Source organism: Anarrhichthys ocellatus, unplaced genomic scaffold (assembly GCF_004355925.1).
Source record: "Anarrhichthys ocellatus isolate YVR2014 unplaced genomic scaffold, GSC_Weel_1.0 scaffold7, whole genome shotgun sequence".
NCBI lineage: Eukaryota > Metazoa > Chordata > Actinopteri > Perciformes > Anarhichadidae > Anarrhichthys > Anarrhichthys ocellatus.
In genome coordinates, this window is record NW_022280037.1 from 4833987 (window position 1) to 4848414 (window position 14428).

The following is a 14428-nucleotide window of genomic DNA, read 5'->3' on the forward strand; positions in this document are numbered from 1 at the left end:
AGAGAGAGAGAGAGAGAGAGAGAGAGAGAGAGAGAGAGAGCACTGCACTTTGCCAGAACAAGCGTCCACTTTAAAAGTCAAGTCGTTTCCATTTGAGTGTAATTGAGAGCGACAGCTAATGGGGGGAGGGAATGTGCAGCAAGGTGGGCAACACGGCTGGTTGTTTCTCCTCCGCACCGCTGGCAGCACTCCAGACGGCCACTACTGTTATTAAAGACTGACTGTGGCGAGTGTGTCACAATAGGTTGGTTAGCCTGTAAAGGTATGATACAGTTGCATATGCACAGTCTAACACCTGTGAAGATTTTATCTATTAATTTTCACTGAATGAAGTATCCCAAAACACTTATTTCCAACATAAAAATAAATCCTGCCTTATAGATTTGAGATCCTTTGGATGGATGAGTCTAACTTCACATAGTAAAGCGAGTCAGAATGTCTCTGGGTACCCAGAGCAGCTGGAGTGATGAAACAGGACAAAAGGTCACTTAGACCTGCATAGTAATTAACATAAAGGCTTCAGGGACCAGTGATACAGGGCAAAATGAGAAATGATGCCGCAAATGAGGTTTTTCCTCTCTTTCATATTTTTTGATAAATATAACATCCCCGAAGCAGGCAGAGAGGTCAGATTCAGGTCAGAAAGACATACAATGATGATGAGATATACTCGAATATGCTTTCAAATGCTACCATCTACATTTGCCTTCCATTCTTCGAGCACTGACGTTGACTGTGTCCGAGCTTACCCAGGTTCCTCGGGGGCAGGGGCGGAGCAGAGATGGTGGCAGACTGAGGCGGGGTGGCGTTGAGGATGGTGCCATAGGTCTCGTTGTTGACCAGGCTGGGCATGTAGGCACGCTGCTTGTCCTTGGCGAGGCCGACGGCATCGCGGCCCGCAGAGCCCAGACTGGTCTGCAGGTGAGAGTTACTGCTCGGGGTGTAACAGCTGACCGGACGCTCGTCTCTGCGATGAGGGCTGGGCTGGAGGGGCAGCATAACGAGAGAGTGTTAGACATGGTCAGACACGGCTCACGAGATATTCCCCTCCTCACTGTATGCGTTCACTATGTATAGCGTCAAATTTGTCAAAACATGTCAGTCACTTTTTTTTTACTTGGACTTGTTTTCATATAATGTTTGTCGTATTTTGTTCTTAAAATAACTGTTAAAAACCAACAAATTCAACTTAGATTTTTTTCTGCAATATTTCAACATGTTCAAATGTAAACATTTTCCTGTCAAGACTGAATGATTAATATGCAAGGTACTTTAAAAAGAACACACACACAAAGTACTTTTTCAGGTAGCAAGTGAAGTATTTCTGTTTACTTTATTATTCTTGTTTTCTCCCTTAACAGTGTAGCACTCTGTATACGAAAGTGTCTCTCACCTTCTCATCCAGATCTTCGTCACTTTCATCCAAGTCTTCATGCTGCAGGCACCATTCATATTCAACATGGACGTGGGCGTTGAATTTCCCCGCCAGTGCTTGGTTCAACTATATACAAACAAATCAAATCCAGACACATGTAAACACACAGGACTGACAAGTTTCAGGAAGCGATATTGCTTGTAGGCATAAGCCACGTTTGTACAAGGCGAGCTCACCAGCTCTTCACACTGTAGGTGTTTGAGCCTCCGGGCGATATCCAGCGGTGTCTCCCCGGCCTCATTAGCTGGAGAGAAAACAACAGAAACATACAATGATTACTGTATCCACTGTATGAGCACAAACACACAGCCCATTTTCTGTCCTCCCATTTCACTGAGAAATGTGTAATTAGACTGTTTCCCACACTGAACAACTCTCTGGTTTCCCTGTGTCCCTCCTCCTCTCTGCATCTATTATCTTTTGTTGATGTCACAGCGGAGTAGAAAGATTAGTGTTGTGAGAAGGAGTTGCCATGGTCTTTTGGCAGAGCCGGCGCCTCTGGGAACTGAATCTGAAAGACTTGAATCAAGGGGTGTGTATGTAAGTGAGAGAGAGACAGAGACAGAGACAGGGACACAGAGAGAGAGAGAGAGAGGATGCAGCAGTGAGAGAAAACATTTGTGTGAGACAGTGGTGGTTGAACAAGTATGCAGATCAATTACTAAGTGAAAGTAATATGATACTACCGCGATGTAAAAATGACTTTACACACAACCTTGTGATGAATTTCCGAATAGATGGTGCAAACAAATACAGGTGTGAAAAAAAAGAAGAAAAGACAAAGGAAAGAGTGGGACAGGGAACGCATCACAGCCGCCCCGTTCGCTGGTATGTTCCCTTACCGATCTCTATTGAGGCCTTCCCCCGCAGCAGCAGTTTCAGACACTCGCTGTTGTCGGTCAGGCAGCAGTAGTGCAGCGCTGAGCTGCCTTTGGCCGTCTGCTTGTCCAAATTCAAACTGCAGAGGGACACAGACGGAGAGCTTTAAAACTACAAGTGTCAAGAGACGCCATCTTTTTATGGTGTTTTAAATGGTTGCCACAGTCAGATGGATAATCAAACTACTTAAATACTGTAAGTAACAAATAATAATAATAAGTGAGGGGCTTTGTTTACCTGTTCTGAGTGAGGAAGTCGACGATGTGAAGTGACGTTCTATCCACCAGCCTGACTGCGAGATGAAGGGCTGTCTCCCCTTGTTCCTGAAATAAAAAAAAATTAAAAAAAACATTTGCACCATTTTTTTTTATATTCCTCTGGGAATGAGAGGTGCTTGTGGAGAATCAAGCTAAAGAGCAAGAAGAAGAAGTCAAAGTCGATGGTAGAAAAGCAACTGGGCTAAAGTTTCAAGTCCCCATTGAAGGACAGACTCGACATCACACAGGCTGAATATTTCGTGTACTGACGTGTCCGTTGGCCAGAGGTATGGGCTCCATGAGGTCGACTCCCTCGGCGTAGACCTGGATGAGGGAGAAGATGTCCCGGGCCTTCACTGCGTCGCACAACGTGTGGAGCCGCGACGTCGCATCGGGACACTTCTTCCGAGCGAAACGTTTCTCCGTGTATTTGGCTGTGATGAAGTCTTTCCTCGCCTGCCTAGTTAAACATGTGAAGAGAGGCAGCTGCTCAGCTACAGCTGCATCACTTACACTCTTCATGTGAATGGGTGTGATTGGGGACGCACCAATCAGAAGCCACTGATCATAATTAGTCAATAAACACACTAAATTAGATTTCTGTGATTACCATTTCAGAGCTTGAAAGAGTTTCATAATTAGGTTTTAATTGCAAGTAAAAGCCGTCATACAAGTCACAAAAGCATGAAACAAAAGTACCACACTGATAAAAGCTGAAGAAACACTCTTCTATTCTACGCTAGATTACAGCATTATAATATATTATACTATATTAATCATCATATGATATAATAATCAGGTGTAAGCCGTCTGCATATATACCTTTCCGACTTTTTTCCTACTAATCCCACCACAGTCACTCTTGCCTTGTAATTAGTGCTTTGATTGCCTTTGTATAGTTTCTATTCTTATTTTCTGTTCACCTGAACCTATTTCTCATTTCATGTCATCAATCATGCCCACGAGATCAGTGAATCTTCAGCCAAACTGAATTGGTAATCACTCACATTCAGAAAACCTGATCAGTACAATGTTGGTTGAGATGTGCCAATATGTCACAGTGATGGTGTCGTGTGTCATGCGATACAAGTGAGAAGAGAAGAGAGAGCGCGCTAGAGTCCAGGGAGAATCGTATGGGGGGGGGAGAGAGGAAGGGAGATCGGTATGAGGGAGAGATGGATGGGTGACTTACATGTCACTGCCTGGGTTGGGTTTCACCACATTTTCAGCACTTAAACAAGCCTCCATGATTTCATTAAAGCCTGCATTCCCCACATTCTTGGCCAGCTGTGGAACACACACACACAAGTTATACTCGACATTTTCTGCACCACATTCATTACGGTAAAAGTTGTCATCTTTGCGTCATCAACTCACACCTCAGGATGCAGTACTGTGTGTGTGTGTGTGTGTGTGTGTGTGTGTGTGGAGCGTTATTATATGCACAACGCCCATCTGAGTGTGGCCAACACGACTTGGCGACTTAACACTCAGGAAAGCAATCGTGACTGGAAGCATTTAATCCCTCCCGGCCCACAGGCGGTAAATCTCTACACCAAACCAGCCATAAAAAAATGTCAGCTATTCTGTGTGGAGACTTCCAGAGGTCTTGGAGGAGAGAGGAGAGGAGAATGAAGTCTGGAGCGATGCTACTCTCCCTCCTTCCTGTCTTGGCTTCCTGACCCTCTTGTCCTCAGTTTCTTACCTCCTCATTCTTCCCTCAATCTTTCTACTCCCACCTGCCCCCCCCCTGTTTATCATGCCTAAAGATTCATAGGGAATAATCTGTACAATCAAAACGTGAGGTGATTCAGAGAGAAAGAAGACAGACGCCAACAGTGATTTACCAAGAGCTCTGAGGTGCTGAGTACGTCCAGAGTGAGGGACTGGATCCTGGAGTAGTGGACTCCAAGCTCCCTGTGGATCCCTGAACATTCAATGCAGGTGAGGATGCCCAGGTTGGTGGACAGCCACGTTGGGTCTGAGAAAGACAAAAGGAAAATCGTCAAGAGAATGGAGGGATGACGAGGTAAACCACACGTGGGGAAAGAGGGAGGAAGGAATACGGGTGACACGCTGTCCTTGGGCAAAAACCACGAAAGCTAAAGTTATTTCTGCAGCACGTGAGCAGACATTGATGTGTCCTTGTGGAAAGCTGTGTGCTCTGGAAATGTAATAGCTGCCTGAAGGGCTTTTCACTATCTCACAGCACACAATGTCAGAGGCAAGTGACCAAGCTGAACTGTAACCAAGTCTGGCCTAGATACTCGTTCTATGTGTGGATATACTGCGTGTGGAGGCCATACATGTAAAAGCATATACGTGTCTGCTGGAGGAAATTTCATGGAATTTGAGAACCGTTATTGGGGGGGCTCCATGTACAGCATTTGAGGAAAAACTGATTTCAAAGTCGTGACAGAATATCTCCAGAAAGAGGATCCAGCATTTTCATCCCAGTCGAGTAGCTCATAACTATGCATATACATCACTGCTAACACTCCCAAAGCATACCATACATTTTAGTCTGTACCCATCTTCCTGTCAGTCTGTTCATTTTTTTCAGTCTGGAAATATGCTTCAAATATTATGTAAAATGTACATTTATTTTCTCACAAAGTAAGGAAGTCAAAACTAAAGTTGAAGGATTAGCCGTTGAAGGATTTTAAAGTCAATAACTCATGAGAATGCATCACTCTTTTCCCGGGATTTCTAGCCATGAATGAAAATTGATTTTAAACTCAGAAACGTGGATTAATTACTGGTAGATTTTTCATTCTCATTGTCGGGAGATTTACACGATCAATTACGTTACCGCTGCTGTGGGTGTAACATGTGCACTGCACCGCTCTCAATTTAGAAATGCACATATTGTTCCAGCTGCTGCAGGACGGCTCCAGATATGGAAGTAACTCAAAAAGGACAGAATCCTCACCACAAACCGATGTGGGCAACAAAAAAGACCATCTATAATGACGTCATTGCAAAACCTCAGATTATACTGACGCACATTTTGGCAGTAGTGTTTGGCAGTACATTTTGGCAGTAGTGTCATAATTACTGCATCTTAAGGTTGGAATATAGCAACTACACGATAGTTAATGAGGTTTGGGAGATCATCTTTAGTATGTGAATACAAAGGCTCACATTATGCTTAAAATCCTGGGTAAAACAATCATTCAAAGATCATAAAATTTGTTTAGACACTGTGCCGTCAATCATTTGTCTCTCTTTGTCACTCACTGGGTGCTCCGCAGTCGCAGCACACGTCATTTCCCGTCATCCTCTTGACCTCTCCTAGGATTGCCTTGGTCAACTCCTGCACGATGTTGTTCTCGCCGACATGCTGGTCCCCTTTGAAGGCCTGATTCAACGCCTCCTCCTTACTGTTCTGTAGCACCGAGATCCAGCTGGAGGAGGGAGGAGAGGAGAAGAGACCGGAGGGGCGTACAGGACAAGTGAATGAAAATTAGAATAATGACAGAGGAAGGAAGACGAGGAAGTAGAGGCAGGAGGAGGTGAGAGTAGGGTTCAGAGGAGGGAGGAGATGAGAGCAGCCGAAGCAGAAAGAAAAGGAGGAGGGTGTTAAAAAGGGGAGAGAAGAAGGGAGTAGAAGGCAGCTAATAGTCAGGAGGTGGAAGGTAATGACAAGGCCAAGCGTCTGACTGGGTGTGAGGTAGGAAGTGTGTGGAAAGTGGCCGAGGTGGTAAACAGGAAACACTCAGGCACAGGACTGAACACACAAAGGGAAGGAAGGAACAGGCACTTACATCTGACAGTCCTGGTCGTCCTCGGCCTGAAAATGATACGTTCTGTCATCTGAAACAAAAAAAGAAATGGATGACACAACAGAAGAGAGAAGTGGGAGAGGAGGGAGGGGAGAACATGAATGAAAGAGCAGTGGAGACAGGATGAAGCTCAGAGCGACTCCCTGCAGAGGGCATTAAAGTAGCAGGTCAAACAGAAAACAACTTAAAAACTCTCATTTCTGTCTCCAGGTGAGAATCACTCAATGATAACCAGGGAGAACCTTTTTACACCAGCAACTGAAACCATGTTGTGTCTCCAGGGGCTGAAGATTAGCTCCTCCAGCTTAATGCTATTATCTCTTACAGGACATGTGGAAAAACTGGCCAAATCTTAAATGAACCTCAATATTAGCTACATCTCACAGTCCAGTCAGAAAAGACTAAATCCTATTACTGGCTTTTGATTTTAGTCAAATGTATGTATACAGCCTAATTTCACAAATCAAAGGGCTTTTTAATCTGCACAGCCTCTGTTTTTGGACCTTCACAGTGTTTAAGGAAAAACTAAGAAAAACCTCTAACAGAAGAAATGGAAGAACCCTGAGGAGGAGCAGAGTACGGATCCCTCTCCCGGGACAGACACACACAATAGATGCTTTGTGTACAGAATAAGCAACATAATTCAATTATAACACACAATCCATTTGACAAAAAACAGACAGATAATGCGATTCCGTGTGTATCAGCTTAACAAATGCTGTTACTTAACTTAATTTATTTGACAGAAATTTACTATTTGGGGAAGAACAAGCCAACAATAAAGATTATTTGACATCAATATCGATTAATTTGCAGATATTTTTCTTGATTAATGTCTATAGGGAAAAATGTCAATCACAATTCCTCAGACACTGAAAACAAAGTAGTTGTAGATTCATTTTCTGTCAGTCGACAAAAGCTTTTTGTTCACCGTTTGCTGCTGAATGCTAGATTGAGATGTGCTGGATGTGTCAATATATATCTTTAAGAGTCGGCTTATCTTTGGGTTGCTGCTTCTTTCTAAATAGAAACACATTTGAAATCCACAATGCTGCACAACAAATCTTAAACTGCTGCTGTCTGGAAGAATGGAGCTAATTAAAAAGGTAAGGAAAGTGGCATATAAAACAAGCGTGCAAAGACAGAGGGCTGAACGTACGGGATATGAGGTCAAAGCTTCTCTTCTCTTCAGGATTGTGTTTCACCTGGCAGGTGAGCAGGTTGAGTTTAGCCGGAGGCCGGTTAGCCTGACGGAGAGAGAGAGAGAGAGATGGAGAGGAATGACAACAATATCAATGAGCGAGAGTGTTGTGTTTAACCGTATCCGACTGCTGCTGCAGCCAAATGAAACATGTGATAAGCTGCTACGTGTAAGATGAGCGGCGTCAGTAAGAGGAGTCGCCCGGGCCCGGAGTTAAATCTTTATATGGGAACTAGCAGAGTTCAGGTTAATAAGGAGGCTCAGCTGAGGCAGCGGATGCGAGGAGAATGTTAACTTGTGAATATATTCATGGTTAATGGGTGAAGATAATGACCGGCTGATGAGAACGACACTGTAATGTGCGGGACAAAATGAAGCATGTATGGGAGAGTGTGTTCATGCATCCTGAGGGTGCTTTTTAAAATAAGAACACATAGATCCTGTCTTGTGTGACTAAAAGTCGTCATTGTTTTCTTACTGTGCCGTGTGAGATGGTGAGGTATCCGTTCTTCGCTGTGCACTTTCTCTTCTGCCACACTTTCCTCAAGCTAAGGCACACAGAAGACAGTTCATTTGTAAGTCAAATAGACGGTGAACTCTGAACTCAAAGAGCAGACACTCATAACTAATGCATGTATTCTGTATTGTAACGTGATCATACTAAATATTTTATTATGAGACACAGGCTGAGCAGCGTAATCATACGCCTTCATTTTGCCTTCTTGTATGAAAAAGCTTATTTACAATGTATTATTATATTATTTATAAAAAATGTGAAACGTACTCCGACAACTATTGTAGAACTATTGTACTAATACTCACCCGTCACTTTTCTTGAAAAGGTACCCGCTGCGCTCCGTGCCGTGCTCCTTGTTCCCCCGTGGTTGGTGCAGGCTGTAGGTGGTGCTCTGCCGCACCTGCGAATCCTGGAAAAACACACACAAACAAACAAGAGACGAGACATCAGAGCCTTCAAACAAATAATAAATAAATAAAAAGCAGGAACTGCATGTGGGATTCGCAAATTCAAATTGCAGTCAAGTGGGAGCCGCTGAAGCGTCAAATGGCTCAGATTTACGCTCTGCTCCAGAGGCTCCTGCTCCTCTGAGAATTTGGAAGCAAGTATGAACAACAAAAGAAGATTGCTGCTGTGAGCCTCAATGGTTTCGTACACACGGGGATAAGAAAATAAGAGGAGCTTTTACACCTCTGAATCAGAAGCTGCAACAATAGATGAGAAAACGCTGCCATTTTATTCTCATATACCACTCTGAAAGGATCAAAAGATGAATCATATTTAGATTAAGTGCCTGGATTTAACAGATTTAACTTGATTTTTCTTTAGATATTCAGGTTTGACTGTAGTGTAAAAACAACCGCCAAAAAAGGACCAAACAAAGGCCAGATTTTTGTATGAGCGATGTCACTTCCTGTCTGGAAACACTACGGGAAACAGAGAGGACGACTTCTGAAGGCAGGCGTGGACGGGACTTTAATGACTTGTTTTGGTGTGTGCCGTTATCAGCAGACAAACACCGCCAACAGGATGATCGTGAAGGAGCATGAATGCAGCTCTAGCTTTTCTCATTGAAAAGTCATTTAAAACAAAAAAAAAATAAAAAAAGCACAACTAAAAATAATCAAAGCACTGAAACAATCAGATGACATATTTGAACAAAAAAAAAATAAAAATATGCGGCTGTAAAAGAACATTAAAGAAAACGATGAATCCAGCACTACAACTGAAGCAACGACCTCAATGAACACAGGACGCAAACAACCACATGTCTTCAAGGAATCCACTTACTCTCCTGGACTTGTTTCACAAAAGAAGGCGGCAGCGAAGGAAAGAAGAAAACAATCATCAGGTGAGACCAGGAGCTGCTGTAGCCTGCAGCATGTTTAATGGATCGCTAAGGACCAGGGTCAAACATAAATCACGTCCACTCATTGGGCGGTGGTGAGAAAATGGATAATAGCAATGCATGTATGATCCAAAGACAAATTGAAGAAAGAGGTTTTTATTAGAAATTTGCCCTTAAAAACAGCCGATACGTGGTAGTGAGGAGACAACCCTGATAGACCTATGTAAGGATTGTCTAGATGAAATATAATCTGATTCAGGAGCAGATATATAGGAACTAGGAAGATGAAAATGTGATGTTTCTCACCTCTTTCTGCTCCACCTGCAGCGCCGTCTTGAGGACGTCTCGTAACTGAGTCAGCTGCTTCCTCTCCTCGTCCTGCACCTGCTTTATCTGTCACAGAGGAAAGATGGAGAGACGAAACACACGATGATGTTTATACGATATAAATGTCACCGTCAAGAGAAGGAGACTCACCGTGTGCAGATCAGTGGCCAGTTTCTCTATGGAGGGTTTCAGGTTGTCCACAGCTTTCAGGCCATCCTGAAAGAAACTGAACAGGAAGCACGTCAACTTAGCAAAGAGCCGTATATTGTATAAACCGACAACTTCCAGGTCGACTAACAACATTGCATCATAACAAATCAAAAGGCAAAACACAGTTCTCTATTTGCTTGTCTTACTTGCACTGAGCGTGGAAGTACTTGATGAGGTTCTGCAGCAGGTCCACCCCTTTCTTGATTTTGATCTCATTGACTTTGAGGAGATACTGTCAACATATTGAATACAGATTTAGTCAGACAGGGTGAGGCCGGGATCAGTCAGAGGAAAAACAAACTCAGACTCCATCTCAAACATACACATCGCTTTCATCTCAAATCCAGACGCTTCAAAGCAAAAGTCTTCTGCTTTCAAGTAAAACATCAATGAGGTCCAGACCGCACAAACACACTAAATGTAATCTGAATTCCAAAAGGCTATAAACCCATTCTGAAATATACGACCTTTACCTAAGTTTGACAGATCTTTGCAGAAACTAGCCAGTAAAAAAGGTTTTTTCCCCCCAAAACCTCTACATCCTGTTAGACGCAATCTCTGAAAGTAGGAGTTCCATTTCTAACATTTTACAATGCATATTGCATTTTACATTGAAGATTCATTATGAATTACTTGTTGACTAACTGTGGTGACATTGTCAGTCATTGGTCGACTAACCTCACACATCTGCAGCTGGAAGAATCTCCTCTCCTTCTCCATCTCCTCGGCGATTTCTGCCCCACTGATTTCCGTCCTGATCATCCCGTGCTGCCTCGCGTGCTCCTTCTTCTCCTTCTCTATCTTGGTGCTGGTAGGAAGTGACATCACAGGGGTCAAAGAGCACACCGCACATCCATAACACCATGAACGGGGGGGGGGAGTGTGGTATTGTGTAAAATCAGCCCTATTGCTATCCTGCAGATAAAGGGGTGGCCTTGCTGGGGGATCTGGCAGTGTTGATTTTGATGTGTCTGTTCAGGTTTATCTTAGATAAAAAAGTTCCGTGTTGCTTGGACCTCTTACAGTAAATGAGAATCGTCAAGCGAGGGGTTAAACTGCACTAAGCTCATCAGAGCTTTTGGAAAGGGGTCCAAAAAACACTTGTTTCTCACCGATAATGGCAATTTGGCACCGAACATAAAGCAGACAAAAATTAGAAAGCCGTCTTTATTCACTGAGTTACTGTCTGTCATAATTATTTCTATGCACAGTTGGGTCATTTTAAAGTGGAGGTAATACATGTAGAGATAATTAGGGTTAAGTGTGGGTTTAGGGTTTAAAAGGGAAGGCACAAGCAAACAATATTAGAAAAACAACAGGTTACCTAGGACAGGTTACTTAGGGCTGATTTTTCCCAAAGACCACAAACTCTCCATTCAATATCTCTGAACAGGCAACATACACAGCGGAGGGGAGGCACCAGACCATGCAACAGGGCATTCTTTTCCATATGCTGTTTTTCTGGCAGCATATGCAGCAGTTTGTTCCCTATCGGAGAGACGGGACGAGGCCGTCGCTGTCCGCAAGCCGCTCGAGAGCCGTTCAGCCTGGTTCATGTGCATCAAGACAGACTTCACTCCCTCACGTTCAACTGTGCTATCCGTTTGACCTGCAGCTAGGCTCAGCACAATATGTGACGAGACTAATACATACAAAAAGGTCATTGCACAACTCAACTTTAAAGAGGGAAAAATCAAAGTGGTGGAGCTGCATGAGCCATCTTCTAAAACATATTATAATATAAAAGTATCAACTAGTCATAAAGAAATAGGGTACTAAAGGAAGACATTTATGGGAAATACACGTTATTTGCTTACTTGCAGAGCGTTAGATGAGAACCACATACTGTTGTTTTTACATTTTTTAATGTATGACACAAAGAAGATATAGCATGTTATTAAGTGAGCTTAATCTGTGCAGATAGGCTAGCTGTTGTCTTAGTTTAGCATACAGACTGAAATAGACAACCGTCTCCTGGCTGTAGCTTCATATTTAAGCAAAACTTCGGCCGGTAAGCGAATAAGTGTTTTCCGAATTGTGAAACTATTCCTTTAGTATTCCTTCTCAACTGCTCCCTTTATACCATGATTCATGATGTTACACCACTTTAAAAAAAGAAAAAGAAAAACTATTCTTCTGCATCAGTGCTGTTGCACAATATCTCGTGCCATGTGCCATTTGGCATGTGCACAAAGGCTGTGTGGAGTGTGCTGTTGTGAAAGAATGCCAACTTTGAGGTTTGTTTAACGATATCAACGGTGAGTCACTGTGGGAAAAGACAGTTGTCAGTTTGTTTTCTCTTCATGCTTTTCCAAAAAAATAAAGCAGTTTTGTTTTTAACCAAGATAAAAGTCTTAGACACGGTTGGAAAGCCAGAGACAAATGGCGTAAGTTCCAACAGCCATTAGTTTTGGTTGTAAATATGCCATTTTGCTGGTGCATAAAAGCCGAATTTCATGTCATTCACTGCGGGCCTTTGTCAGCACATGAATCTTCAGCCCTGACAGCGTTACAGCATCATCAGAGCCGCGACTAATAGAGAGGAACATGTTCGCCCGGCTTTTTGGCAGCCAGCCAAACTGACAGTTGTTCAACTGATGATCGTGCTAAAAATCCAGTCACTTTCAGTTCTGTCAGTTCAGGAAGTAATTCACCCATATGAGGAAATGAAGACAGAAGAATCTGGAGATCGGTCTGATTTTAGTAATTACAAACACTTTTCCTGAATCAACAGCATTCAAAGTGAGACAACACACTGAAAACTGAATTCAAACGTGGGTTGTCATATGCAAAGAGCTTGCAAACCAAATTAGGGAATCAGAAAGCAATGCTGTGTTGAGACAAAATAATTTATCTTTTTGTGTCTGAGCATTTAAAAACAGCAAACAAGCAGAGAGATCGGAGAAGACCAGAGGATCGTTGATGAGGAAGAGCGGCGAGATACAATTGGGTGTTTGGGTGGTTTTCCCAATCAGGCAGAAAACTGGACTCTATTGATGTCTTCTGTTCTCCATCAATAGAGTCAAATCATAAGAATAAGTCGGGTCGTTCAAAAACAGTCACATAGCATCCGGCTGAACTCTCGATGTCAGGACAAAGCCAGTACTGTCTGACCAGAGAGAGAAGATGTATTACCCTTTCAGTAAAGAATGTCCTTTGCAGCTTGTAAAATATATGAAAGTGCTATAAGATGTCATGTGTTCTTTGCGTGCACAATCACAAGGGTTTGACAGTGGAAATGTGGTGGTTATTCACACCATCGAGCATGTGTTAACAGCTCATCACAGGGGGGAAGTTAGAGGGGAGAGAGGTTAGTCGAGACAAGACATACTGCACATTTCATTTTAACATACTAACTGACAAGATAAGACGATAGTTTGATCTGCTGAATTGATAAATTCAAACAAATGATGACTGTGGTGTGTTGCATCAACCAACAAACTGGTTCTATTTATGGAAAATAAGTTAAAAAGTAGACACATTAGGTTTCTTACGCTTTTGTTTCGTAGTCCTTCCAGGCTTTGTCGAAAGGCTTTTTCAGATCCTGTGAAAAACAAGCAGAAAGCTTACATTAATCAACAGAAAATGACTCAACGGCATTTTTTGATATTACAGAAAGCTCTCATGTGGTGAGAGTTTTTTGTCAACTGCTGTTTGCAGAGTAAAGAACTTTTGATATTTGATTCATTGTTTCAATTAAGGAAAAAAAAAAACATAATTTTACATCATTGCAAAGTGAAAACCTTTGGGGTGTCGCTTTGGGCTCTGTGATCTTTGTTTTTTACATTTCAAATACATTTAGGAATAACACCATCATAAGGCAACCAGGAATCACAAAGATCACTGTCACTGCTTACCAACTGTCACATGTTCAGAAAAAACACTTTTCTTTTTCAACTACTAACGAGCAAAGCTATATGCGCGTGTGTGTGTGTGTGTGTGTGTGTGTGTGTGTGTGTGTGTGTGTGTTTGCAGGTGTGTGTTTCAACACGATGTGACTCAGTAAGCTGAATCATCCTCCTCACAGATGCAAAGCAGCCCACAGCTGTCTCAGCAGGGAGCAGGGCGAGGCAACTGTGGAGGGATTTTCTGAAGGCAGGAGCACGGTGAAATTGTTTCTTGGCATTTGTAGCGCGATCCCTCTGGTCACATCGACAACAGGCAACACTGATGTCTCATCATCACGGTTGCGCCTTCAACAGCTGCTTGAGCAAGGCGCTTGATTAAACAACACCCCTAACACTGTGGCGCTGATTAAACAGGGATTGTGACAAACAAAAGGAGAGATTACTGGGCGCAATTGGCCGTGTCACTCCCTAGAAAATACAATTCGACCAAATTAATTGTTGCCTGAAACCAGAACACCAAGAAAATCTGCACAACAGCGTGCAACAATAACAACGACTAATCAAGAGAATTATATTACATTTAACTCAAATTTTCTCTTTCCAAAAACCACAGTAAGCACC

At 42.8% G+C, this 14428-nt stretch overlaps 1 protein-coding gene across 2 annotated transcripts in view; it reads right to left on the reverse strand.

The window, feature by feature from the left end:
- asap2a (ArfGAP with SH3 domain, ankyrin repeat and PH domain 2a) overlaps positions 1-14428 on the reverse strand; it is a 48297-nt gene that overhangs the window by 6359 nt on the left and 27510 nt on the right. Inside the window, exons 5-23 of one of the 2 annotated variants that reach the window (XM_031847865.1) lie at positions 13454-13503; positions 10638-10767; positions 10106-10191; positions 9900-9975; positions 9729-9815; positions 9365-9373; positions 8380-8483; positions 8036-8105; positions 7516-7603; positions 6339-6387; positions 5812-5978; positions 4419-4552; positions 3764-3858; positions 2842-3031; positions 2552-2637; positions 2278-2393; positions 1612-1679; positions 1394-1501; positions 750-984 (exon numbers count right to left, since the gene is read on the reverse strand). In XM_031847865.1, the coding sequence (XP_031703725.1) occupies positions 750-984; positions 1394-1501; positions 1612-1679; positions 2278-2393; positions 2552-2637; positions 2842-3031; positions 3764-3858; positions 4419-4552; positions 5812-5978; positions 6339-6387; positions 7516-7603; positions 8036-8105; positions 8380-8483; positions 9365-9373; positions 9729-9815; positions 9900-9975; positions 10106-10191; positions 10638-10767; positions 13454-13503 (1948 nt within the window). The remainder of the gene's footprint in view (positions 1-749; positions 985-1393; positions 1502-1611; positions 1680-2277; positions 2394-2551; positions 2638-2841; positions 3032-3763; positions 3859-4418; positions 4553-5811; positions 5979-6338; positions 6388-7515; positions 7604-8035; positions 8106-8379; positions 8484-9364; positions 9374-9728; positions 9816-9899; positions 9976-10105; positions 10192-10637; positions 10768-13453; positions 13504-14428) is intronic. The other variant, XM_031847866.1, reaches the window with a different exon arrangement.